We start from the raw sequence: 26,559 nt of genomic DNA, 5'->3' as shown, positions 1-26,559 counted from the left end.
TATACTGTCACTGTGTGTCATCAAAGTCCCAGTCTTTGTGAGCAGCGCTGTGTAACAATGTTAATCGCATTGTTTGCGTTGGCATTCCTTCAATTGATACCTGCGCATTGGAAATCGGGGTAAAGGTGAAATTTTAAAAAAGTTTTAAAAATATACATAATACATAAAACTATAAACATACTATAGTAACAGGAAATATGTTTCTATAGTGTGCTGAAATGCCAAGTCAGTTTGAATAGATTGCAGTTAAATTAGCTATGTTGGCTGCAAAGTTTGACAACACAGTCCAGCCCTCGTAGGTCATTCAAGACGCACGTAATATTGCGTGTAAAAGCTCATACGTATAAAACAAGTATTTTAATACTAGTACTTGATTTATCCACACCAAACACACCAAAACACACGGGCTAAGCAGCAAGAATGAGACAAACTCACCCTGTGTTCTGCAGTCCTGTACTGCCTGTACTGTGTCTGGGAACGGAATGAACTACTGAAGCAATGCGTGTAATATTAAACTCAACACGCACTGAGCAAGCCAAAGACCTCCAGATGAAAACGATGGCTGTGAATCTGACCTTTACTCCAGTCACAGATTCCACCGAGCCATCATTCACTCTACTTCCGGTGGAGTCGTGAACGCGCTACTGTTTTAAAGGAACATACAAAAAATAATGCGATAAAAGATATACTCAGCGAACAACAAAAACATTGGCGAGTGGAAAAGGAAACACACAAATAAGGAATAAGTGACATAAATAAAACAACAAATACTTTATTAATTACTGTATTTGTCTATTCAAGGCCAGGGTCTTCTCCTGTGGTGTAATATAATGCATGATTTCACTTATATAACAAAATATAAGCATAACAAAAAATGTGTTGTTTTATTAGAAGTCATTATAAGCTTGTGATAACGTTGTTTTTATGTACCCTTTACGTTTCAGGTAAGTAAATAAATAAATAAACAATGTTACGGATAAAGAAATGCAACTTCATGATTATACATACATTAGCATAAACAACACGAAGACAAATTTTCGTTCATATAATATATAATGAACAACATTTAGAAAAGGTTCAAATAAAACAAAAATGAGGGGAAATGTGCTGCTTCAGCCTTTTTGCTTTTACATTATTACAAAACACTACAGTATTTCAGAACGTATATAATGGAAAAGAAAGAACATTAAATTAATTTTATGTATATGAAAATTCCTCAATGATAACAATTATTAATGGTTAATATTAAGTAACAATAATTCAAATTATTTAATAATACTATGTTTTTTCTATTTCTGCAAATGAAAACTACACCGAGATCGCTTTCTCATTCTTAGCAGGCTCTGGCTTGGCAGACAAGACGTTAGCAGGCTTTGGTGTAGCAGACGTGATGTGAGCAGACTCTCGTTCTGGTTTAGTGCCGTGTTCCTTCTCCCCGACACCCACAGAGAAAGCAAAACATGAACATGAAACAAAACCCAAACACAAAATTCCACATTACATTCGGTCATTGCTGTTCCTCCTGCTTGCCATCAGAGGGCTCCATCACCATACTGACTAGTCCTTCCTGGACTCCATTTCCCATGATCCCCTTTCCAGGAACTAATTACACTCACACCTGTTGCCCATTACCAAGGGTTCACTCATACACTCACTCAGAGCTAAGTCTAGGGCTGCGTTCCAGTCCATTTTTTTATGCCCTTCACTCGCAAACTTCCCTCTGTCTCGTTTACTCGGATGTACGTCATTGATTGCACGAGTGCCCACTACTGGCGGAACCCTTGGAATGTGCTGAACTGGAACAACCTAAGCACTTGATCACTTAGAATCCGCTATGGAGTTGGTTTATTGTTTACATGTTTCCCCTTACGAATTTGTTTGGTGCAGCATTCTATATGTATATAGATATGCCTGGGCTGTTATAAATGTAAAAAATTTTTTTTTTTAAATCATTCATATATTATAGAGTTGTTTAGGGTGGGGATAAATTAAACGCGATCTGCAATGACGTCATAGTCGTGTTGCATTGTGGTCTATGGAGCGGCCTGAAGTGTGCATATGAAGCAGACTCACTCCCTCGGTCAAAATCGAGGGGTCGAGGGTATGTCCATGTAAACTTCCCTCGTCCACTTGACGAAGTGGAACGCACTTCAAAATGGCGGCAGGGATTCCCCCGAGGGTAAGTGCTTAGGGAAGTTCGCGAGTGCGTGTCTAAAAGTGAACTGGAACGCAGCCTAGGACTAGTTCCAGTTCACTTTTTTTATGCCCTTCACTTGCTAACTTCCCTCCGTCTCGTTTACTCGGATGTATGTCATTGATTACGTTGCATGAGTGCCCACTACTGGCGGATCCCTTGGAATGGGCTGAATTGGAACGTTTACATTTATAACAGCCCAAGCATATCTATATACATATAGCATGCTGCACCAAACAAATTAGTGCGAGGAAAAATGTAAACAATAAACCAACTCCATAGCGGATTCTAAGTGATCAAGGGCTTAGGATGTTCCGATTCAGCCCATTGCAAGGGTTCCGCCAGTAATGGGCACTCATGCAACGATGTAATCAATGACGTACATCTGAGTAAACGAGATGGAGGGAAGTTTGCGAGTGAAGGGCATAAAAGAATGGACTTGAACGCAGCCCAGTTTTGCCATGGTGACCATTTCTGAGCGGTCTTCCCTTTGCAGGGCCTTGGGCTAACCCAAATATACATTGACTACGCAAATATACAATGCTAATAAACTTTTTATTACCTATGAAAAGCACACTTTCTTTCTCCCACTCTCTCCTACAAACGCACACACATACAGTACAGACACATTGTGGCGAGCACACATGGAACAAATGTGTGCACAGAAACTTGTCAGCTCTGACCCATGACATTATCAGTAAAATAGTTTTGCAACTAAAAAGCTACATGACATTTCTCAATAACGCTGCTGTTTTTGAAGACGTTAAACTTACAGATTCACTATTAGTAGACATGCTGTTGTTTGTTGAGAAACTCTGCAGTACTCTGGTAATTCACACATGTTAAATCTCTCTCTCTCTCTCATAATGCTCCAGTTATTAACGTAACCTTGGTTCCCTGAGATGAGGCTTAAGGGTACGCTTATGGGGAAACTCCTGTTTACTCTAAATACTGAAGTTTGATTTGTTCATGTTCTTGTAGCTGCACAAACAAATGTCACTTCAGCCAAACTGTGGGGTCGTCTGCTATACAAGTCGGCTCTGAGCGGCATTTTGTCAGAATCTTTGATGGCCACAGTCATTGACTCGCGTGCAGCCTTATAGCACGGCATGCTACGCAACACTCGTTCCCTTATCTCAGGGAACTCAGATTATGTTAATAACCTGATTGTTCCCTTTTGTATGGTCTCTCCCATTGCGTTGTATGCTTATAGGAAACATGTCCAATAGCGATGTGCTATAAGCAAGAGCAGAACAAAGCCGCTCTTTGAGCCCAGCCTGGAGCACCCAAAATGAGGGCTCGTAAAAAGCATAAGCCAATTATGAGACTCTAGCCACAGGCTGGGATCTACATAACAAGAACTTCTTCACTTACACAGGGGATTACGTAAATTAGGCAGACAAAACCTGTGCCTGAAGGGCAGGTACAGCCAAGTTATAAAACCTGGGCAAAATAGATGGCGGAGACCAGCCAACAGCTGCACATATCACCAATAAGAACTCCGCTGGACCAAGCCCAGGAGGAGGCCATTACTCTGGTGGAGTGGGCCCTTGCTCCAATAAAACACTGTAAGCCAACTGAGGCATTGCCAGGGCTATAGCTTCAACTATCCAGCAAGATCTGTCTCTGCTTTGTGACTGGCAGCCCTTTAGAGCAGCCTCTGAAGCAAACAAAGAGCTGCTCTGAATGCCATAAGTGGCTAGAGTGCTCTACATACACTCTAGGAACCCAAATCGGACAGAGTGAATTTGGACCCCACTCATCCTCTGGGTTAGGAAGAGCCAGAAGTGTGAATTGAATTAAATTGAATTGAACTGAATACCTTTATTGTCATTGCATGTAGCATACAATGAAATTTTGTATCTCTCGTGGAAATGCAACTATATCCATCTACATTCACACTCATAAAAACCATACATATAAATAAATAAATATACAAAAAAAATAAGATGAATTAGTCCTACAAGAAACCTAAAAACCAATATTAAATTGACTTGTGCATTTCATTACAGTAGTATGGCACAGTCCATTCTTTCAAAATTTTAAGGATAATGTCGTGTCTTGGTTTGAGGATGACTCTACAGTCGTTAGGCCCAAACTTAAGGCATGAAGCATTGACTGACAGTGCTTGTAAATCATCCACTCGCTTGACCATAAGGCTAGAGGAAGGGTGGTCTTAAGCAACAGGGGCCATAAGTCTGCCGACTGGAGTGGCTCAAAAGGAGGACTACAGGTAAGTCCCATGTGGTATAAGAACAAGGCAGATTTAATATACGAGCTCCCCTCAGGAACTTAATGACAAGGTCATTTTTGCAGAGTCTGACTGACTGCAAAGCCATGAGCCATGGCTGCCACATATATTTGAGTGTGGAAGGGGTGCGCCCAATGTCCAGCAGATCCTGCAAAAAGGTTAGCATGGATGATACGTCACAAGAGGACGGGTCCTCGCTCCGTGCTGCACCAGTCAGAAAAGACTGACCATTTAAGGGCATAGAGGCTTCTTGTAGATGGGGCTCTAGCCTCCAAAATGTTATTAATCACACTTGTGGGGAGCTGTAAAGACTCCCGTCAAGGGGCCAAACATGAAGGCTCCACAGCTCGGGACGGGGATGCCAGATCATACCTCTTGTTTGAGAGAGGAGGTTGTTCCTTAATGGAATTGGCCAAGGGGCTGTTGTCGATAGCAGCTTGATCAACTCAGGGAACCACGTCTGATTCTTCCAGAGAAAGAACACCAGGAAGACAGAGCACCTGACTTCCTTGAGCTGTCTGATGACCTGAGGGAGCAGGGAAATCAGAGGGAAGGCATACAAGTGAAACTCTGGGAGGTCCACCTGTGCCCTCCCATAGACAGACCAAATCGTTTGAACCACTTGGGGATGTAGTCTCCATTCACCTGGGAGAATTGTCCTGGGACAACATGTCCACTGGTTGGAAGCATCTATCGTGACCACTTTCCTTCTGGAGGTCAGTCCGAATGGGACGCCAGTCTGAAGCAGGCGAGGGGCCTTCCAAGGGGCCACAGCTCTGATGCAGCGGTGGGTCACCTTGAGGCGAAGACGTCAGGCGTCAAGCGTGGGAGGGTACCTGGGTTTTAAGCCAAAATTGGAGAGGCCTCATATGAAGCAGGCCCTGCGAGCGAACAGAGGTAGATTGCTTGGGCGCTTGTTGAGTAAGAAGGATGGGCCCAGCTTGAACAGAGCTTCCATCGCCAAGAGCTAAGCGGGGGGATGGAGAGCGAGACTTCTTTGAGGGCAGTCCGGCCTCGGTGGGAACGGGCCCTCTCCTCTTCCTCTCTGCACTGGGATCAGGATGGCTTCTGTGGCTCAGGGTCCAACGTCACTATGGGGCAGGGCCTCTGGCGTTTAGGAAACGGGTAACGTTTACCTGTCTGAGGGCACTGTTGGGTCCCAGGGTTCCCTGCATGCCACCCTCGCATCATGACATTTACAACAATGTTGCTGTGGAAATTTGGTCTAGGAAATGCTCTTTGAAATCACCGGATGGCCGCAGGGGAAGTGCTGATGAGAGGCATTCTTCCGCTGTCGGGGCTCTTCTACGGTGAGTAGCAGGCTTCAAGCTTCTTATTCAGTCCAGCAAGGAGATGATCTTAATGAATCAGTCCTTTTGAACTAATGAATGATTCCATGACTCACTCATTAAGACAGTGATTTGCCACCACCTCCTGGCAGTTTTAGTTTCATATTTAAAAGCATCATTTATTTTCCCCAGTCATTTTGTATTTCAATATTCAAAATGTCATATTTAAAACATTAATCTCATAATATTATTTATGCATTTGTAATTGCTTTAAATGCATTCATGCCACCAATTTTATTATTTAGAGGTGGTTAGCATAAAAACAAGACATTAAAGGTAATATGCCCCTTGCCTTAAATATTCCAAAGTATTTACATTAAGTTACTAAATTTGAGTGATCTAACAAAATACGTTACAAAATACTTTTTAAAGCATGTATTTTGTAATCTGTAGTGAAATACATTTTAAAATTAACATTCCTAACCCTGGCAATGTGCATGTATTAAATTTATATTTCATTTATTACACAACCATGCATGACAGCACTGAATATTTCCGTCAAAACATGCATTTGTATTTACTATAATAGGCTGCTAAAAGTATTCTCGTAGCTTCGCAAAATTGAAGTTGAGCCACTGATGTCACATGGACTGTTTTACTGATGTCCTTGCTACGTTTCTGTCTGGGAACATTACAGTTGCGTTGCTGTCTATGCAGGGTCTGAGAGCTCTCAGATTCCATCAAAAATATCTTAATTTGTGTTCCGAAGATGAACGGAGGTCTTACGGGTTTGGAAAGAGATGAGGGTGAGTAATTAATGACATAATTTTCATTTTGGGGTGAACAACTCAAATGTGCTCAAAGACTCTATAGAATAATTGCAACACGTGTTTAAAGCAATTAAATACTTTTTTGTTCTTTGTATTATTTCCAAATATGTTTAAGGAAAAAATAAAACAAACCGTTAACATAATTTGAAACTGTTTTTATTAGCAAAAGACAAGCAAAAATACATTTTACTATATAGTATCATAAAATGTAAGCATCAAATGCTTGTTTTGACACAGATTTTAGCTTCCTGCTGAAGCAAAAAAATCAAAGCCAATAAAGTTAATGAATACGTTCTTTAATTATACTGTGGAGATGGTTAAAAATCTTTTTTTTTTTTCTCGAACCAGTGGCAGTTGCAATAAGTATAACCCAAAGTATACTATTAAAAAACATGCAATGAAGAAAATGTAACTGAAGGAAAATTTAAATTAGCATCAGCAAAATGGTTTAATGCAGAGATTCTGCATTCTGAAAAGTGATCATGTACATCACATCATGTAAGGCAGGAGATGGTAGAGTGAGTGATCATATCACAGCTTAGGCGTTATCATGCCCATCATCTTGTCCAATTTCATGGCAAGGCCCATGTCACCCTTAATCTTCAGCTTTCCAGACATGAACGCCATAGTGGGCTTTAATTTCCCTATTGATGTGAAAGAACATGGTTTTCATCAGTGCTTCAATTTTTTATTATTCGGTTTCAAAACACCCTCTATGATCCAATTATGTCAGTAGTGTGTAAAAGTGCATCAGCGACACTCTTTCTACCTTCAAACATCTTGATGAAATCTGAACTGTCCAACGTCATGACGACATCAGCTTTGACAGGTGGTTCCCCACTGCCTGCACTTCCTGCATCGTTCTTCAGATCAATGTACCAGACTCCAGCATGATCACCTGTCAATCAAGCCAGCAAACATTAATAAACACAGATTTGATGGGTGGGACATATGCAGCTTTTTCAGAAAGGGTTCTCCAACCCTGCTCCTGGAGAGCTACCGTCCTGCAGATTTCAGCAAACCCAATCAAACACGCCTGAACCAGCTAATCCAGGTGTTCAGGGTTACCTGATAATTACACGCAGGTGTGGTGGAGCAGGGTTGAAACTGAAGTCTGCAGGACGGTAACGGTAGTTTATGACACAGCCATGATTTATGATTTGATATTGCTAGTCAGAAGTAGGTGATATTTGGGGGTGGGACATAATTATTCTATAAAACCTTTAATTGTACAAAACTGTGATACACCTGTGGGTCCAACATGATATTTTCAATATGAAATACTATACATTTTAATGTACATTTGCGGTTACATATTTCTATTAAATCATAATTAAATAAAAACATAGTTAAGACATAAAAAGTTAAAAGTATGACATACTAAGTCTTATTAGATGAAAAGTTGAAATTGACGTAAGAAGTCATAATGACTTAGCATGTCAATTTCCAATTTTTCAACATTTTTTTCATCCAATTTTTTAATTTTTCAGTCATAATTATGAGATATGTCAAGGGGCTTGTAAGTCAGCAATGACTTATCTCATAATTATGACTTTTAGTCATAATGAGCTTGTAAAGTCAGAATTTACTCACAATTTTCATTTTCCATCATATAATTATGACTTAGCATCTCATAATTTTGACTTTACCTCAAAATTTTGACTTGTGTCTTCATGACTATCTCATAATGACTATCTCATAATTTTGACTTTTTGTCCTAATTATGAGATTAAAAGTCACAATACACTTGTCAGCAATGACAATCTCGTAATTTAGATTTATCTTTAAAATTGATTTCATAATATGACCTCACAATATTGACTTTTTGTGTGGCATAATTTAGATTTGTCATAACTGATTTACCAAAGCACTTTTTTTTCCCCTTGTGTGGCAGAAATGGGCTTCCATACCTATAGTTTATTATTCAGTAGAACAAAACAGGAAAAATTTTGAAGAGTGTTTTAGCTAACAGACATTTCTGTCAGGACCACTATCGTCAAAGATGATTGACAATTAGCATGCAGTTTGGATTGGCGGTATGGTTCCGTTCTGGGCAAGAACTCCCTGCGCATCCATGCAGCCTAGCATGGATGAGAGCAGGGAGAGCAGCGATAACCCCCCCAGGGTAAACAGAACAGAACCAACATAAATGTATTGCAGATATCGTTAAAGTTCAATAATGTTATGTACACATTTTAGAATTAGTCTGATTCAAAGGAGAATCAGAAGGCTGAATCCTGACTGACAGAGGAGGAGCTGGGGATGGAGGAGGGTAATTAGCTATTGAGCAATGCGAAAACTGCTGATAATACTGAGGGACCTTATATATGAACGCTTAGATAGGTGTCGTATTCCTATAGGTAGATGGGGATCAGCTGAGAGTCAGCTGATGCGAGCTTGACTAACGTGACCTGCCAGAACTAACGCTACGCTTGATTGACTGAAAGCCATAGAACTTTAAATGTGATATCATAAGTACCTGATAAATCGAATCTGTACACTCCTTGTGTGGTTTTTACTATATCTGGACTGAGAATTCCTCTGATTGTGTTGAACAAGTCAGAAACCGGTCCTGTGGCGGCCGAATCTGCACTTTTGAAAGCTGGAGTGGCACCTAAAGAGAGACTTAAAATATTGGCACTAACTGAGACGTCTGCTGAACTATGCTTGGAAATGAATGGAAATGTGCTGGTTATGCCTCATAACTCACCATGCTCCTCCATCTGCCTGGCTAGATCCTCTGGCTTTTGATCCAAGAAAAAGTCAGGAAGCAATGGATGATCTAAAAAAAAATAATATGTTTTATGTGCTTTGTCGACATTCATAGTTTAGTATGTCAGAAATGTCATGCTATTGTATACAGGGTCTAAAAAATAACTTTGAAATAACTTTTATACAAACCAAATTACTGATATTCATAATTACTGAAGAGGAAAATGTATTACTTAACCACTTTAACATGAAATAGCAATACTGCATAACCAACCTGGCTCAACAGCATACACATTAAAGTGCTTAATGCCCTCCTTTTTGAGAATGTCCTCATCAATGACAAACTGTCCTGTGAAGCTGGTGGGTTGTTTAAAGATAGCGTAGGCTGCATCAGCCACGATCTCCAACTTCCTGCACTGTTTATCAATCCCAGAACCACCCAACATGTCCATTAATATCGTCTGGATGGCTGAAGGTAGATGATGCAACAAGACTAATTCGGTTATCATTGTTGGTTTTGATTCATATTCAATTCCACTTCTTTTTCATAGCATGTTTCACAATACATGCTGTTATAAAGCTTTGAATATCAATAAAAGTGAAACAATGGTACGTGTGCACCATTTTCACAAGAGACATCATAAAAGAACATCCTTTCAGCTTCCTGAACCTCCTTTTTTTTTTTTTCTGTTCTCATGTCAGATATGTATGTATGTATGTATGTATGTATGTATTTTTCATAGCATGTTTCACAATACATGCTGTTATAAAGCTTTGAATATCAATAAAAGTGAAACAATGGTACGTGTGCACCATTTTCACAAGAGACATCATAAAAGAACATCCTTTCAGCTTCCTGAACCTCCTTTTTTTTTTTTTCTGTTCTCATGTCAGATATGTATGTATGTATGTATGTATGTATGTATGCATGTATGTATGTACCAGGAGCACCTTAAAAAAAAACCACAACAAATTCCTCGTGTGTTTGCACACACCTGGCGAATAAAGCTAATTCTGATTCTGATTCTGATTCTGATTCTGTTGTTCATTTGCATACAGTGTCACAAATACACTCGTTTACACAATGCATTCAAGCATTCAAGGTATATATTTACATTTCATCAATTTCGCTTTCCCTGAGATTTGAACCCATGACCTTGGTGTTGCTGGCGACATGCTCTACTGTTTGAGATTAAGGAAATTTACACTTATCTCTATAAAGACACAAATCATCATCGCTGAATGAAACCCTGTCAAGTGGATTTAGCTCAGATGCTAATAACGAACCATGGGTCATGTATATTAAATGGATATTTTTTTTTAAATCTAATCATTTTTAAAGTAATTTCAGAATTTGGAGTATTATATCAATTATATCAACATGTGAAAAAGGTAAAATTATTTTTAACAACAAAATTTGGGATGGGCAGTGTTTCAATAATATGTTATTATAGTTTTTATTAATATTTTGAATTTGATTTAATATTTACATGTCTTTTATTTTTTACATATCTATTTTCACTTCAAGTTAAAGGGTTAGTTAACCCCAAAATGAAAATTCTGTCGTTAATTACTCACCCTCATATCGTTTCAAACCCGTAAGACCTTCGTTCATCTTCGGAACACAAATTAAGATATTTTTGATGACTCTCTGACCCTCACATAGACAGCAACGCAACTGTAATGTTCCCATTTCCAGAAACGTAGCAAGGAGATCTGTAAAACAGTCCATGTGACATCAGTGGCTCAACTTCAATTTTTCGAAGCTACGAGAATACTTTTTGTGCGCAAAGAAAACAAAAATAATGACTTTATTCAACAATTCTTCTGCCCTCTCATTGGTTCTTCAGAAGCTCGAAGATGCTTAAGAGTGGGGTAAGCAATTTCTGCTAGCCAATGTACTTTTAATGTCATATTTAGTCATATTTGCGCTGTTTTATTTTTGTGATATCGATTATTTTCTCATCCAACTTTTTGAGGAAACGGAGGAAACGCCCCTGATAGATATTATTCATATCTATGGTCTACACTGGATGTGACATGACTTTATCCGCCATCTCTATCTTTCTGTTGCTCGGCTCGCTAATGTCCATCCTGTGCACTGAACTCTCTCTCCTCCACATCATGAGTAGACACGCCCCTTACTGCTGATTGGCTACAAGTTTGTTTTGCTACTCGGCCCGAATCAGTTTTCTAAAGCGTTTTTGAAAAATCGCTTACCCCACCTTTAAGTGACACATGAGAACAAATATGAGCTCTGTATATGTGCCTTGATCAGTGTTTATATGCGAGTAAAAGCCTAAATTCATCCATTTATTAAATAATACAATTGTGTCAGAAGACTTGGATTAAACTGCTTGATTCATCTAAATTACTTTTAAAATGTCTTTAGGGCAGTTTTGATGCATCAACATTTTGTTGGAACAGACTTTCATCAGAAGGACAGAAACCTCCAAGGTTTTATTAAAAACATCTTCAGTAGTTTCAAAGATGAATTAAAGTTTAATGGGTTTGGAATGACATGAGGATGAGTAACTGATGACAGAATTTCATTTTTGGGTGAACTATCCCTTTAATATTCAACTCATTTGTAGGACTTTTGTAGATATTTATTACAGAATATAGACTCAGCAATATCTACTTATGCATTAATGAACTCAGAATTGAATTATTTAATGACTGATGCAGGAAAGCCATTACCTGTCTTGGGCCATAAGGCATTAACAGCGATAGATCCCTTGAACTCTTCGGCCATTCCAAGTACACACATGGACATGCCATACTTTGCCATGGTGTACGCTACACAGACACAGCAGAAAACAAGATCAGTGTCATTATTTGTCACTATTACTGAATAAATGTTCAATGAGAGTCTGAAACCAAAGGCCTAGAGCACTGAATGTAAGAACGCTCTTGCGCTCACCCGTGTGGTTTTTGAACCAGATGGGATTGAGGTTTAGAGGTGGGCTGAGGTTAAGTATGTGAGGGTTCTTGCTCTTCAGAAGATGTGGAATGCACAGTTTAGACCTGTAATAAAACAGTGGCCACAGTCAGAAGAATACTGCGGATTCAAAACAAGCTGACAAGCTGTCGATTAACATAGAAAATAATTCTGTAATTTATTGTGATAAATACTCACGTCAGGTACGTTCCCCTGAGATTGATGCCTAGCATAAGGTCGACTTTCTTCATTGGAGTTTCCAGAGTTCCTGTTAAATTGATGGCACTGGCATTGTTGACCAATATGTCAATCCCTGTCAACAGAACCACACAAGATTAAAGACAAAGTTACAACCTGAGTGCTAGGAATATGAGACATTTCATATACTGTAATTCACCTCCAAATTTCTCCACAGCTTTTCCAACAGCATTATTGATCTGCTTCTCATCACGGACGTCTACGATGCACGGCAGTGCTTTGCCTCCAGCAGCTTCAACTATCAAACAGACGTTAATTAGACAGACTTATCACATGAAATTATTTATGAAATATTTAGCATTATGTAACTTGTGCACCAGAGGATCCTCTGCAGTGAATGGGTGCCGTCAGAATGAGAGTCCAAACAGCTGATAAAAACATCACAATAATCCACAAGTAATCCACACCACTCCAGTCCAGCAATGAATGTCTTGTGAAACGAAAAATTGTGTGTTTGTAAGAAACAAATCCATCATTAAGCTGTTTTAACTTGACCAAAATATGAGTATCCATACTCCATAATAACGCTGCCTCCAGTGAAAACGTCCATTCCATGTTGTGTCTCTCATCAAAAATCCACCGACATTTTTGTTTAGAGCTATTTTTGGACTGTTTTCACTTATAAACAGTGTTTATATGGGATTTCTTTTTCACTGAAGAAATGGATAGAGGACTCATATTTTAGCCAGAAGCAATGATTTGAAAAGGCTTAATGATGGATTTGTTTCTTACAAACACACAATTTTTCGGTTCACAAGATGTTCAAATCCACCGACATTTTTGTTTAGAGCTATTTTTGGACTGTTTTCACTTATAAACAGTGTTTATATGGGATTTCTTTTTCACTGAAGAAATGGATAGAGGACTCATATTTTAGCCAGAAGCAATGATTTGAAAAGCCTTAATGATGGATTTGTTTCTTACAAACACACAATTTTTCGGTTCACAAGATGTTCATTGCTGGACTGGAGTGGTGTGGATTACTTGTGGATTATTGTGATGTTTTATCAGCTGTTTGGACTCTCATTCTGACGGCACCCATTCACTGCAGAGGATCCATTGCTGAGCAAGTGATGTAATGCTACATTTCTCCAAATCTGTTCCTATGAAGAAACAAACTCATCCACATCTTGGATATCCTGAGGCAAATTTTCATTTCTGCGTGAACTTTTCCTTTAAAATATAAAAGTTACTGTTTTTACTGTATATTGATCAAATAAGCCTTGGTGAGCGTAAGAGACTTCTTTCAGAATTGTATTTGTCATGAAACTAGTTTGAGACAACCTTGGAAGTAGCTTTTAGAAGATACTGTACATTGTGTCCAAAAGTGATGCACAACAACAGTACTGTAAACATTCAAGTGATGATTGGTTGGTTAGTAACAGCCTACTGGCCGTTAATCAAAGCCAGAATCAACAGCATGAATCCATGCCCTTGTGACAACAGTCCAGGTGGGTGATATAATGGTGTCAGGAATATTTTCTTGGCACAAGATCAGTTTTCACGTCAATGCTTGTTATATATAGCCTGTTATGATATTGACATGAACAACACTAAATACATTGCATGGAAGAAAAACTTGACCGAATCATCAGCAATGCATTCACTGCTGGTGGCTCTCTCTTCAGGATTATGGCTAATGTAGAAATAAACTGGGAATTTAGTTTTTAAAAACAAAACTGTGTTGAAAAGTGAAATACATTAGCTATAGATTAAAATCACTTTCTCTATAAAGACAGTGAATGGGATTTTTACTTTAGAATTTTCCTCTCTGTAGTGTCCAATTATAAAGGCATGTAAGAGCAACCGAGTCCTGTGCTCACTCTCTGCAGCAGCTGTGTAGATGGTGCCCGGCAGTTTGGGGTGAGGATCAGCGGTTTTGGCAGCGATGACCACATTGGCTCCGTCCCGCGCAGCTTTGAGAGCAATGGCCTTGCCAATACCTCGACTCGCTCCGGTAATGAAGATGGTATATCCTGCCAGCTTCCTAAAATTAATGCATAATCATATAATAATCCAATCCTATCGTAATCAATGCACTATACAAACAGAGATGGATAGGCAAAACATAACATAACTAATCAGAGATGGATATATCTGTGGATATAATCATATTCTTATCTTATCTAAAGTATTGCGACTGATTTTACCTGCCAATTGTATCGAAAACAGCAAAGGTTCAGATTATTTTATTTTATTTTAAAGTTATGTTGCACAATTGTGTCCCTACTTTTTGTCAACAGTGCTATGAAAACATTTATGGCACTCTTTCTGTATTTCACCTGCTATGAGTTCAACAAGGTCACAGAGGTTCTCTCATATATAACCTTATTTTTATTGATTGATTGACCGATTGCACTTTTGTTGTCCATGTTGTCCTGTGTCATGAAGCACTGCTGTATATCAATGTTAATCACATGGTTGTTTGTTTTGGCATTCCTTGACGGCTGCGCATAGGAAATTAGGTTAAAGGTCAAATTGTTCAAAATACTATAAACATACCATAATAACGGGAGATATGCTTCTATAATCTGCTGAAGTCAGTTTCAATAGATTGCAGTTAAATTAGCAACGTTGGATGCAAAGTTTGACAACACAGTCCAGCCCTCGTAGGTCATTCAAGACGCACGTAATATTGCGTGTAAAAGCTCATACGTATAAAACAAGTATTTTAATACTAGTACTTGATTTATTAAAGTGCACTACAACAAAACACACGGGCTAAGCAGCAAGAATGAGACAAACTCACCCTGTGTTCTGCAGCATTGTGTCTCCTACTGTGTCTGGGAACGGAATGAACTACTGAAGCAATGCATATTTGTGTTTTTTAACATTTAATTATTGCAGGTTTGCGTCATATTCTGAGTTGCATTATTTTTATTCATTTTGAGGAATACTGAATCTGTGTTTTTTGTTTTTTTGTGAGTGATGAATTAATGCATATTCATATTTATTTTGGAACTACAGTAATATCTTCTGATTTCTCTCAACATGGGGACAGGAGAGCTGTCAATCAATAAATTGGAAAAAAAAAAGTAACTTGCGTTACTTATTTGGAAAAGTAACTCAGATATTCTCTTGTAAATTAAAAAGTAATGCGTTACTTCACTAGTTACTTGAAAAAAGTAATCTGATTACGTAACTCGCGTTACTTGTAATGAGTTACCCCCAACACTGTTGGTCACATAAATAAAACAACAAATAATTTGTTAATTGCTGTGTTATTCTAAGAGTCTCTTGTAATGCATGATTTCACTAAATAATAAAAGATATTATGAGATTGTAATAAAATTGTTTTTATTTACCCTTTACTTTGCATGTAAACAAATAAACGATGTTAGCTATAAATTCGCTAGGAAATGCAACTTTTTATGATTGTCTGCATATTAACACAAACAATACTAAGACATTTTTAATTCATAATGTATAATAAACAACATTTAGAACAGGTAAATAATAAAAACAAAAAAGAGGGGAAATGCGCCGAATTCAGTCCTTTTGCTTTATTACAAAACACAATATTGTTCAAATTGTGTATAGAATTAAATAGAAAGACAAATTAATGTATGTATATTAAAATCCCTTACAATAAAAATGATGTAGTGTTTAAAAATAAATAAATAAATAAATGATTTATTATTAATAATACATGTTTTTTTATTTCTACAAATAAAAACTACAATCTCTTTCTCATTCTCTGTATTCATTTAGCTTATTCTGTAGCGCCCTCTAGTGTTCTGGAGCGCTGTGGTAGAAGTGGCTTTAATAATGTCATCTGAATAGAAATTGTGGCAATACATAATATTTAAACTAATGATTTACCCGGTTTTGCATTTTTGTTTCCTTTTTTATTTTCCTTTTTTTTTTTCAGTTTCCCTGGGTTGCCTACACCCTGTTGTTTGTCATCTATTGTGATTTATTATATTATTGTTCCTAATATTTTTTTCTTAACTTTGCTGCCATAACAACGTGCGATTGTTTCAAGAGCACAATATAAACAGTCAAGCAGCCACTATAATCCATGGGTTTCAATCTCCCCTAAATTAATAATTTGTCCAAAAAATTATTTGGAATATATTTTGTTTTTATTGCTTTATTATTTTAGTTTTTACTTATTTTAATCACATGTATTTATTCATTCATTTTTAAAGTAAATATATTTATTTATTTATCCATTTATTTCATAAATTATTTATTTTTTTAGAATAATATATTTATTTATTTTAATCAAATGTTTTTATGTTGTTTTGATCAAATGTAATTTTAGTTCATAATTTTTTTTACACTGTTTTTCACTTTTAACTTCTCCACAGACCCAATATGCTTTATCCCTTTGAGGCCCTCTGGGGGACCCAGGACCCCTAGTTTAAAACTCCCTGGAATAAACTACTGTATTCAAATTTCAGTTGATTCATATCCTCAATGCATTGGAATAGTTTACATGTATGCTACTTACACAGTACTTTTTTTGTGACACACACACACACACGTCTGGTCAGCTATCCTTGTGGGGACTCTCCATAGGCATAATGGTTTTTATACTGTACAGACCGTATATTCTATTGCCCTACACCAACCCTACACCTAAACCTACCCCACACAGGAAACTTTGTGCATTTTTAGATTTCCAAAAAAATTCATTCTGTGTGATTTATTAGCTTGTTTACCCATGGGGACCTCAATTTAGGTCCCCACCGTGACACGAGTCCCCATGAGTCTGTGTGTATTCAGGTTTAAGTCCCCACCAGGATATATAAACCAGTACACACACACACTCCATGTAAGCACAAGACTGCAGTTCAGCCGGTCCAACAAGTGAAACAAGTTCTTACACGCTTCAGGTACAGAGAAGATAACATCTTCACTGCTGTCCTGATACTATAAGCGCATAAAAATAGTAATTATTTAAAAACAAACGGGGACATTATTTATTAAGTAGCCTAATAATTCAATGCACCAGAATGGCTAATACGTAGTTCACTCCAGGAAGTGTTTGACACTTGAATGTATCGACTGCGTGTTTATTGCAAGTGTCAAGCTCTTAAAGCACTTCCCCAAGGCCCATTACCCTAATTAATAATTATATTCCAAGAACAAAATGATCCTCCACAGAGCTTATAGTGCTGATAGCATCAACAAATGATCCCAAACACGCGCTGGGCTTGAAAATAGCGGACGCGGGGAACTTATTGTTATCGCGCGCCATAGCGAACTCTGTATTGGTGCTTTCAACAAAACGTCCAGCAAACAAAAATATTACGCGGTTCTTCAAAGGTGTGTCTGCTGAAAGGGGAGGCCATTTTGTACAGAGAAGCGTCTGTACATGTATGTGTGTGTGTGTGTGTTCGCGTCAGGAGCAGGAAGTGTGTGTGTGCCTTTGTGCCTGAGAGACTGAATTTGTGTTGGGCAGTCGAACTGTAACAGCAGCACCCTTTCTTCATTTCCCTGTGCTTGCATTGTTGTTTCACCTCGCCTCTGTTTTGCTCTGTGCGATGGATGGGTATGTGAGTTTCCAGTGTCTTATTTTCCTATCGCGCGCTTGTTAAGTTGTTCTCGTATTGAAGTGTGTGCATTATTGTGTGTAATGATAATAAAGGCACGTCAGAAATGGCATGGGAGGAAAAGTGGGGGAGGGAGCGAACGTGTAAACTGCTAGAGATGTAACCTTAGTCCGCTTGTTTTTATTTTTAAATGCAAATGGAAATATTGTCAAGTGACAGTCTTTTACTTTACTTTTTTTTTTTTGCTTTGTAATGATAATAAAGGCACGTCAGAAATGGCATGGGAGGAAAAGTGGGGGAGGGAGCGAACGTGTAAACTGCTAGAGATGTAACCTTAGTCCGCTTGTTTTTATTTTTAAATGCAAATGGAAATATTGTCAAGTGACAGTCTTTTACTTTTCTTTTTTTTTTTTGCTTGTGTTAAAATTGTGATGAAATTATGATGCACGTCGCTTATGGGTTAACATTGATAATCGGTTAATGTTGTTGAGATGCAAAATATGGGCGTATAGCACTGTGAATATAGCATGATCGAAGTTATATTCAAGGAAGTGGGTTTGTTTAGAATTTAATTTCGTTTTGCTGCTAGCTTTTGTTATACAACCACTCCTCGTTTGCGTTCAAATCTCGCTCTTGACTACGCGGCGTGAATTCGGGGTAAATAGATTGGTGAAGTGGTAAGAATTAAGGAAATAAGAGCTCCTCATGTGCTGCTGCCATTTTAAAGCCGTGAAGGGGCGTTTCTGAAGCGAATCTGTCTAGAAAACAGTGTTTCCTGGCGCTTGCATCCTCCGACGCTCTGAAGTGGGTTTTATGTGAGGATTGTAAAAGAATAACGCGATATTCGTCTTTATATCGCGATATTACGTTTGGCGACTTTTGCACAGCCAGCGCGTCGCGATAAACAGCGCGCTCCCATTGTACGCAGTCGCGCGTTTACAGTATCGACTGCGCGAGCGTTTTATTAATCGTTTACCTTTTATATATGTGGTGTTGTTTAGTGTGCTTAGCTGTCATTGTTTACACTCCTGTGCGTGGGCAACGCGTGGGCGGGGGACTGCGTGCTGCACATATTATATTTGACTCCCTATATTGCTGGTTTTCTTGTCCGTTTTAGTGACTCGTTTCGCGGAATCGGTTCTTTCGAACAGTTCGTTTCAAAAATCAGTTCAGTGATTCTCTACGTCACGCGGTCCCCGCCGTGTTTCGCGCTTTTACTGTGTTTAGACTCATACAGTATTGCGTATTATTTGGTTTTATTAATAAAGTAATTCAGAATATAATATAATGTGCAGTTACAATACGTGACTCAGTTCACGTCAGGGTGTAGTTTTGCATGCTTTATTTATTCAAACGGACTCATATGCATGTTGATAAAACTGTCATGGGGTCATAATCATATTCCAGTACGTTTTATTTGTAATATTTCTGAGTGGTAACTGTTGCATTATATAAATCCTCAGTGATTGATTCTCAACTTGCATATAAATGAAAGTCATGGGCTGTATCTGAAATCACTCCATTATTCACTATTTCCTTCATGAATATGAGTGAATGAAAACAATCGAGTGAATTCAGACTTTGCGAGACAAAAGTGCTGTAGATGCCTTTTCCTCAATTAATTTGGCACCACACAGTGCATATCTGTTGAGTGTAGGCTACTATTGTACACTCGTTATCAAGGTGCATTATGGGATTGAATGTGTGCACTTGTTCCCTATGGTTTCGAACACCTCAAATAGTGCACTACATAAAGGTGGCGATTTCAAACACAACCATGTTACTTACTGGGTTGGTGAGTTGACTCTTTCACCAAAGAATCAATTAGTGAACCAGTTCAAATGATTCATCAAAAAGATCCGAGTCAACATAAAGGACTTGTTCAGGAATCGCTAGTAAAACATGATTTTATCGAAAGGGTTATTCCACACCTTGAATTACGCAAGTTATGGTTTTGTTTTGGTTAATGCTGAAGCGCCTCAGTGTCTAAGCTCGTGAAAACTTCTCACATTGTCCACACAGAACAGCAGCAGTTTCCTATAGCACTACACCTTTCAGTCATTTTAGCATGCTTATCTTTCCCACAGTTCATTTTGTAGTACAGTATACTTAGTAATGCATATAAAGTGCCGTTGCAGTGCTGCAGAAGAGAAGGCATTAGATAATTGTGCATTTTCACACTCCCAGGGGATTCAAACAACATCAAACAACTCCCACCTCTCCCCAGTGTGGGGATTACAATCTGCTTCTGAAAGACTGAATGCCCATTTCTCACTTTGCCTCGGTGTCTCTCATTGGCTTTTAATAAATGTGGAAGCACAAGGTGTCCACCTGGTATTGAGGGCTTCAGTTTGTGTTACTTTAATTATAACAGAGTCCTGGTGTCAGCCAACTGTGATGCAATGGAACAGAGCGCAGCTAGACAAACCTAATTTGTTTGAGGGCTTGTTTTTGTTAAACAATTGAATATAGACTACTAATAATGTTGCTTGTAATCTTAATAAAAAGAAGTGCTTGGTGAATGTTTGACATGCAGCTCTGTACTGTAGTATGACTAACCAGTCAGATTTTAAAACAGAAGTAAGGAGGAAAAAGGAAGGTAGTTGCTAAAGTTCTACTTTCGACACTGATTGCAGCACAATTATTTAGGTTAAGTGCTATCCGAGCTTCTGGGGAGGCCTGTGTTTGTGTGTCATGGCCAACTAAGGCTTTGTGATAAAGTGATGTAATTTAGAAATAACTTAGCTGATTTCTGTCTGACCTGCATCCACATTCCAAGTGCCCTCTAACCTAAATCATCGACCTTGTTGAGGTAATGTCCAAAGTGTACTTGAGAGATGTTGCCCTGTGGGCTGTAAACTGGCCCGACCAGTCGTCAGTAGAACCAATGCCCTCAGTTCAAAAAGGTGTAGTTCTTGTGCTCAAAACAAATCAATATTTGTGGTTTTTGAGCATGGAAACATGATTTAGCATTCATTAGAATTTATTAAAATAACATTTTAATCTGTTTAGAGTAAACACGAATCTCAAAAAGCCATTTTTAAGTCATTTTTCAACTAAAATAAAGAAAAATAGGAAATTATATAGAAAAGTATGCCTATTTTAGGAGGACCATTATGATTTTTTTGTCCATTTAACCCCACAATCCTTATTCCTGTAATACAAAAATATCTACATGATATTGTATGTATGTAAAATAGAATGTAATCAGAATTACACTCCTTGAATTGCACACGTTGGTTATGCTTTTGTTTGAATAATTCTGAAGTGCCTCTTATTCTAGGCTCAAGAAAACTTGTCACATTAAAAATACAGAAAATGCATATTTTAGGATCATTAAGATTATTTTGCATTGTCATATTATTTGCATGACAATTAAGTGCATTTAACCACCAATCCTCATTCCTGTAATATAAATCCTGCATAATATTGTATGAACAAAATATAGATATTTTATGATTTTAAGAAAGTCTTTTAAAACCTACTTAAATTCAGTGCAACAAAAACTATTAGGGTTTATGAATACATTGCAATTAACATAATATATCTTTATTTTTATTCACATTACAATGGTTGTTTTCTTCAATATTTTTTCTTTACAGTCATTTTATTTATGAAAAATAAGCTTTTTATTGGATTTTGTACATTTCTTTACAGTTTTTGTGAGCTTCCTCCAAATAGTGCACTATTTATTTCACTGTTGCACAAAAAAAACAAAAAAACTCCTGTCTTCTGTCCCACATGAATTAGAAATGATCACTCCTACAGTTAATTATGATGCATTGTAACCCAATCACAAAAGCTCCAAAATGGAAACCGTGTGATGGGCACTTTGCTGCCTCATGTGGGTGATTCATCTAAGACATTTCACTTTTAGACTAATGTTGTCTTCGGGAGGAAATGTTTCATCCTGTCAGTATCCTCCTGATAAGTCTGAGCTGCGATAATTAGGCAAAGTGTGGGGTGCAGGAATAACTAGCAGCATGATAGCTGAGACTTCCCTCAAACCCGTGTGAGATGTTGGGGAAGTTCCCCTGCTAGATTGTGGTGAGTTTCATCATGAGCTTTATGCCCATGCTTCCTGCATAACGAGGCCAGAAAAAAACACCCGTATAGCAGAATACCTATCATACTCTCTATTGCATGAAGGGTTTCACATTTAATTCAAGGTCTTGCCTCATTGAAATGTTTGATATTTTTACATGAACCTCTTTTTTTTTTTATTCTAAGAATGGCAAACCTTCTAAGGTTCTTTATTGGCATTTATGGTTCCATGAGGAACGTTTAAAGGGGTCATATGATGCGATTTCAATTTTTCCTTTCTCTTTGGAGTGTTACAAGCTCTTGGTGCATAAAGAAGATCTGTAAAGTTGCAAAGACTAAAGTCTCAAATCCAAAGAGATATTCTTTATAAAAGTTAAGAGTTAACCACGCCTACCTAAAACGGCTCATTCTAACACGCCCCCACATGTCTACATCACAATGTGGGAAGATTTGCATAACACCGCCCAAATGTGCACGCAAAGAAAGAAAGCGTGGTTTCAGGAGGTCAATCACAACGCACTGGATAGCTGGCTAATCAGAGCACACCTCGCTTTTCAGACTGATGAGCTTTGTAAAAATCGACGCGTTTCAAAAAGGCGGGGCATAGAGGAGAAACAATAATGTACAGTATGTGGAAAATAATGTGTTTTTTTTACTTTAAACCGCATAAACACATTTCATTACACCAAATACACAAAATAATGTTCTTTTTAGCAGCATCATATGACCCCTTTAACATCCAAGGAATCTTTCCATTGCAACAAAGGTTCTTTATAGTGAAAAAAGTTTCTTTAGATTATTAAAATGTTCTTCACTCCCAGAAAAACAAGGGTCTTTTAAGAACTGTTCACTGAAAGGTTCTTTGTGAACCAAAAATGGCAATGAAATCCTATTTGGAATGTATTTAAGAATATAGAACTCTTTTAAAAATTAGGGTTCCAAATTTTTGTAGCCATGCAATAGAAGACCAATTTTTGGTTCCTCAAAGAACCTTTCAACGAACAGTTCTTAAAAGAACCATGTTTTTAGTGTGAAGAACATTTTATTAATCTACAAGAAACTTTTGTTGCAATGGAAAGTTTTCTTGGATGTTGAAAGCTGTTGATGGAACCATCACTGCTAATAAGGAACCTTTTTAAGTGTATTGGGTAATAACAATAAATTTAAAGTGCCCCTATTATGGGTAATGAAAGGTTCATATTTTGGTTTTGGGAGTCCCCAACAACAGGTTGACATGCATGCAAGGTCAAAAACACTTTCATTGTCTTATAATATGCATTTATTTTTACTTTACTTGCTCAACGACTCCCAAACGATTCGCTCAACGATTCATTTTTCCAAAGCCCTCCTTTGCGTGACGCTAATCTTCGGTGATTGGTCCGATTGGAGCCATTTTTATCATGCCTGTAATGCCTGATAAAGCAGCGTTTGTGAACGCAGTGCTGCTTTGTTTACAGCTGTTACCGGGGGAACAGCTATTTTACCACTCCAAAAGCGGCAACTAGTGGCAAAGAATGAATTAGCATTTTCATTCAGACCAACTCGAAAAGACCAACAAGTGGGCGGGCAATATGCTAATGTTTCATGTTGACGTCAACATGAAACGGCTTGGGATTCGTTTTAAAAATGACTCGTTTGAATGATTCAGAGTCAACTCTTTCTTTTGAGAGATAATAACTTTATACACGGTACACTTTCAGATTTAAAACTTTGCAGGATGTTTTCATTCAATTAGAGATGTATAACACACTGCATGAAAGGTCATTTTCAAAAATCCATAATAAGTGCACTTTAAAATATAATACAAAAGGCTCATGTAGATTATACGGTGATACATGTATTTTTCTAATATAATATGAGACTTTAAATGTGTTTTATGGAAATCAGACAAACAGCCTAGGTCGAAAAGACCAACAAGTGGGCGGGCAATATGCTAATGTTTCATGTTGACGTCAACATGAAACGGCTTGGGATTCGTTTTAAAAATGACTCGTTTGAATGATTCAGAGTCAACTCTTTCTTTTGAGAGATAATAACTTTATACACGGTACACTTTCAGATTTAAAACTTTGCAGGATGTTTTCATTCAATTAGAGCTGTGTAACACACTGCATGAAAGGTCATTTTCAAAAATCCATAATAGGTGCACTTTAAAATATAATACAAAAGGCTCATGTAGATGATACGGTGATACATGTATTTTTCTAATATAATATGAGACTTTAAATGTGTTTTATGGAAATCAGACAAACAGCCTAGGTTTCAGAGTTATTTGCAAAAATGGTCAGCTATTCAGATTTGACATTATAAGCGGATGAAATTTAATTGGCTGCTGACAGCCATGTTTGTTAGTAGTAATATAACAGTGATATTTGAATATGGATATAGAATAGCTCATGACCATTTGCCAAAAGAAGACTCATATCGATTTGACTGATCATACAACTGTGGCGTTATAAGGATTTTTTTCATTTGTTGCGACCCCTGTAGGCAGAATTTGACCTAAATTGGCATACATCCTCAGACTGTCCAGTTGTCTATTCATGCTAAATTTCGTGAAGTTTGGACTTTGCATTCGGCAGATAGGACAGTTTGTTAAAATGTGCAATGCCAGACCAATTAATTTGATTAGGCCTATATCTTCTCAACGCTTTGATGTATCTTTTGATTACTTTTATTTGCCCATATCGACAAAAAAATTGCCGAAACATAGATAGTAGTCAGTAGGTGGGATTTCTGACCATCCTCTCACTCTCAAAAGTTGTTCCAATCCTGTATTGAGTTTTTTCTTCTGTTGAACACAAAAGAAGATATTTTGTAGAATGTTAGTAACCAAAAGTTAATGGTAGCCATTGACTTCCATAGTATTTTTTCCCGCATATTTTGGAAGTCAGTGCCTACCGCCAAATGTTTGGTTACCAAGATTTGCTCGGTCACTAGATATCAGACCCCTCATTCAATGCAAGTTGGCCAATTTATTTATTTATTTATACATTTTTTTGCCAAGCAAAAAATCTTTCTTATTTTGAGGTATCATTTGTCACCGTGTGGGATGATTTAAATGGGAAAGTTTAATTCAATGACAAATAAGAGCAGGCTATTCAAAACAGCATCTACACCAGTGTTACAGGCTACAGCCCATGAACATACAAAGCACGGCAGGAAATGAGTGCTTATCAGGCATCGGCTTCTCCTTGTCCATGTAATCAAACTCTTTTGGACATGGAAGACACAAACTGATCCTAGATCAGTGCTTTTAGTGCAAGGCGATTTATTAAATGTAAAGAATTGGTGTTATATGTAGGTCAGAACAGAAGGTTACAGGGCTGGACTGTACCGCTAGATCTGACACGACAATGGAGAAGGCTCTTGTCTTATTTTATTAAGGCCTAGAGCGCACCAGAGAAAAACATTATCATGTGATGGCTGGCCTCACAGGGATCAGAGACCTTATGAAGATCTGAAAGCTGCTGGTCTATTTTTATTGTCGGGATGTGAAAATGACGATGCCGCTTGTGATAGCACATTTATATGAAGTGTAAACACGCATCTTAAAGCTGACCTGTGTTTTGAGTGATCTTTTAAGTGGTACTTACTAAACCTTGTTTCACACCGCACACTGAATCAGCACATGTATATTTCGCCGCTTATATTAGGCGGTAACAGTGTTCACACCACCTGGGTTAGCCGAGAGGTGAAAACAAACCCCTAACCTCATTACAATGGCCCACAACACACCAACATGGTGACAAGTTTTGAAAAAAATCTAGTGTAGTCTTTTAGGACAATTACATGATGCATATTTTGTTTGGTCCAAATCTATAACTTTATATAAAAAAGCAATTCTTACATACAGTGACTTGGCTCTTCTGTGATGAGCATGTTTATAATGTTTGAATTAAAATTTATTTTGATATTTTTGGGCACATGAAGTCCAAAATGTCAGGGTGATGAAACTGTCCTAATATATCCTTGTATAATAATAATAATAATAATAATAATGTTTATTAATGCTTATTCATAATTTGAAAACTTCCAAATCAAAGTCATGTGTTGCAACCAGCATGTAGATTTATGCTGGGGGGAAAAAACTATAAAACAACAATTTATATCTTTTTAGATTAGTAAAATGTCATGTGGTGCGACTCCCCAAAATGTGATTATATTTATGAATCAATAATTCACCATATTTGTAAAAACAATACTTTTACCTTGAAAAAATTAGATTTTAAAATACATTTAAAATGTGTTTGAAAATAATGATTTAGATGTGTATTTAAGATGGTTACACCAGATGACATTTTTAAAACCGACATATATAAAAATCTTTCCTTTTCTTTATCTTGGACCTTTTTTTAACCCTTTTGCAATAATGCCGGAGACATGCATGTGGCATGGCTCAACTGAAATTGAGTTTTGCCTTAAATGTCACGTTTGCCAGCTTCTTTGTCCAATTACCATCATTCTAGTCTTGCACTGAGACATAACCAGCCTTCACACAATTTGACAGTAATGGTTAGTTTGAGCTTTATATATATA

The 26,559-nt window shown here is 37.6% G+C and overlaps 2 protein-coding genes across 4 annotated transcripts in view; one reads left to right on the top strand and one right to left on the bottom strand.

Moving 5' to 3' along the window:
• The window catches only part of LOC107744249 (hydroxysteroid dehydrogenase-like protein 2), a 25,584-nt gene extending 10,293 nt beyond the window's left edge, over nucleotides 1-15,291 (bottom strand). Inside the window, exons 1-11 of one of the 2 annotated variants that reach the window (XM_016557785.1) lie at nucleotides 15,225-15,291; nucleotides 14,299-14,462; nucleotides 12,615-12,713; nucleotides 12,416-12,530; nucleotides 12,200-12,303; nucleotides 11,977-12,075; nucleotides 9,551-9,745; nucleotides 9,275-9,346; nucleotides 9,044-9,178; nucleotides 7,334-7,462; nucleotides 6,886-7,208 (exon numbers count right to left, since the gene is read on the bottom strand). In XM_016557785.1, coding sequence (XP_016413271.1) covers nucleotides 7,096-7,208; nucleotides 7,334-7,462; nucleotides 9,044-9,178; nucleotides 9,275-9,346; nucleotides 9,551-9,745; nucleotides 11,977-12,075; nucleotides 12,200-12,303; nucleotides 12,416-12,530; nucleotides 12,615-12,713; nucleotides 14,299-14,462; nucleotides 15,225-15,241 — 1,242 coding nt within the window. In that variant the 5' untranslated portion in view covers nucleotides 15,242-15,291 and the 3' untranslated portion in view covers nucleotides 6,886-7,095. Of the gene's footprint in view, nucleotides 1-6,885; nucleotides 7,209-7,333; nucleotides 7,463-9,043; nucleotides 9,179-9,274; nucleotides 9,347-9,550; nucleotides 9,746-11,976; nucleotides 12,076-12,199; nucleotides 12,304-12,415; nucleotides 12,531-12,614; nucleotides 12,714-14,298; nucleotides 14,463-15,224 lie in introns of those variants that run through there. The other variant, XM_016557784.1, reaches the window with a different exon arrangement.
• A 2,554-nt stretch (nucleotides 15,292-17,845) lies between these two features.
• The window catches only part of LOC107744247 (polypyrimidine tract-binding protein 3-like), a 73,624-nt gene continuing 64,910 nt past the window's right edge, over nucleotides 17,846-26,559 (top strand). For both annotated transcript variants that reach the window (XM_016557778.1, XM_016557777.1), the window contains exon 1: nucleotides 17,846-17,975. In XM_016557778.1, coding sequence (XP_016413264.1) covers nucleotides 17,972-17,975 — 4 coding nt within the window. In that variant the 5' untranslated portion in view covers nucleotides 17,846-17,971. The remainder of the gene's footprint in view (nucleotides 17,976-26,559) is intronic.

This window comes from Sinocyclocheilus rhinocerous, unplaced genomic scaffold (assembly GCF_001515625.1).
Source record: "Sinocyclocheilus rhinocerous isolate Xijiao unplaced genomic scaffold, SAMN03320098_v1.1 scaffold317, whole genome shotgun sequence".
Lineage (NCBI taxonomy): Eukaryota > Metazoa > Chordata > Actinopteri > Cypriniformes > Cyprinidae > Sinocyclocheilus > Sinocyclocheilus rhinocerous.
This window is presented reverse-complemented; position numbering and strand designations above follow the sequence as displayed.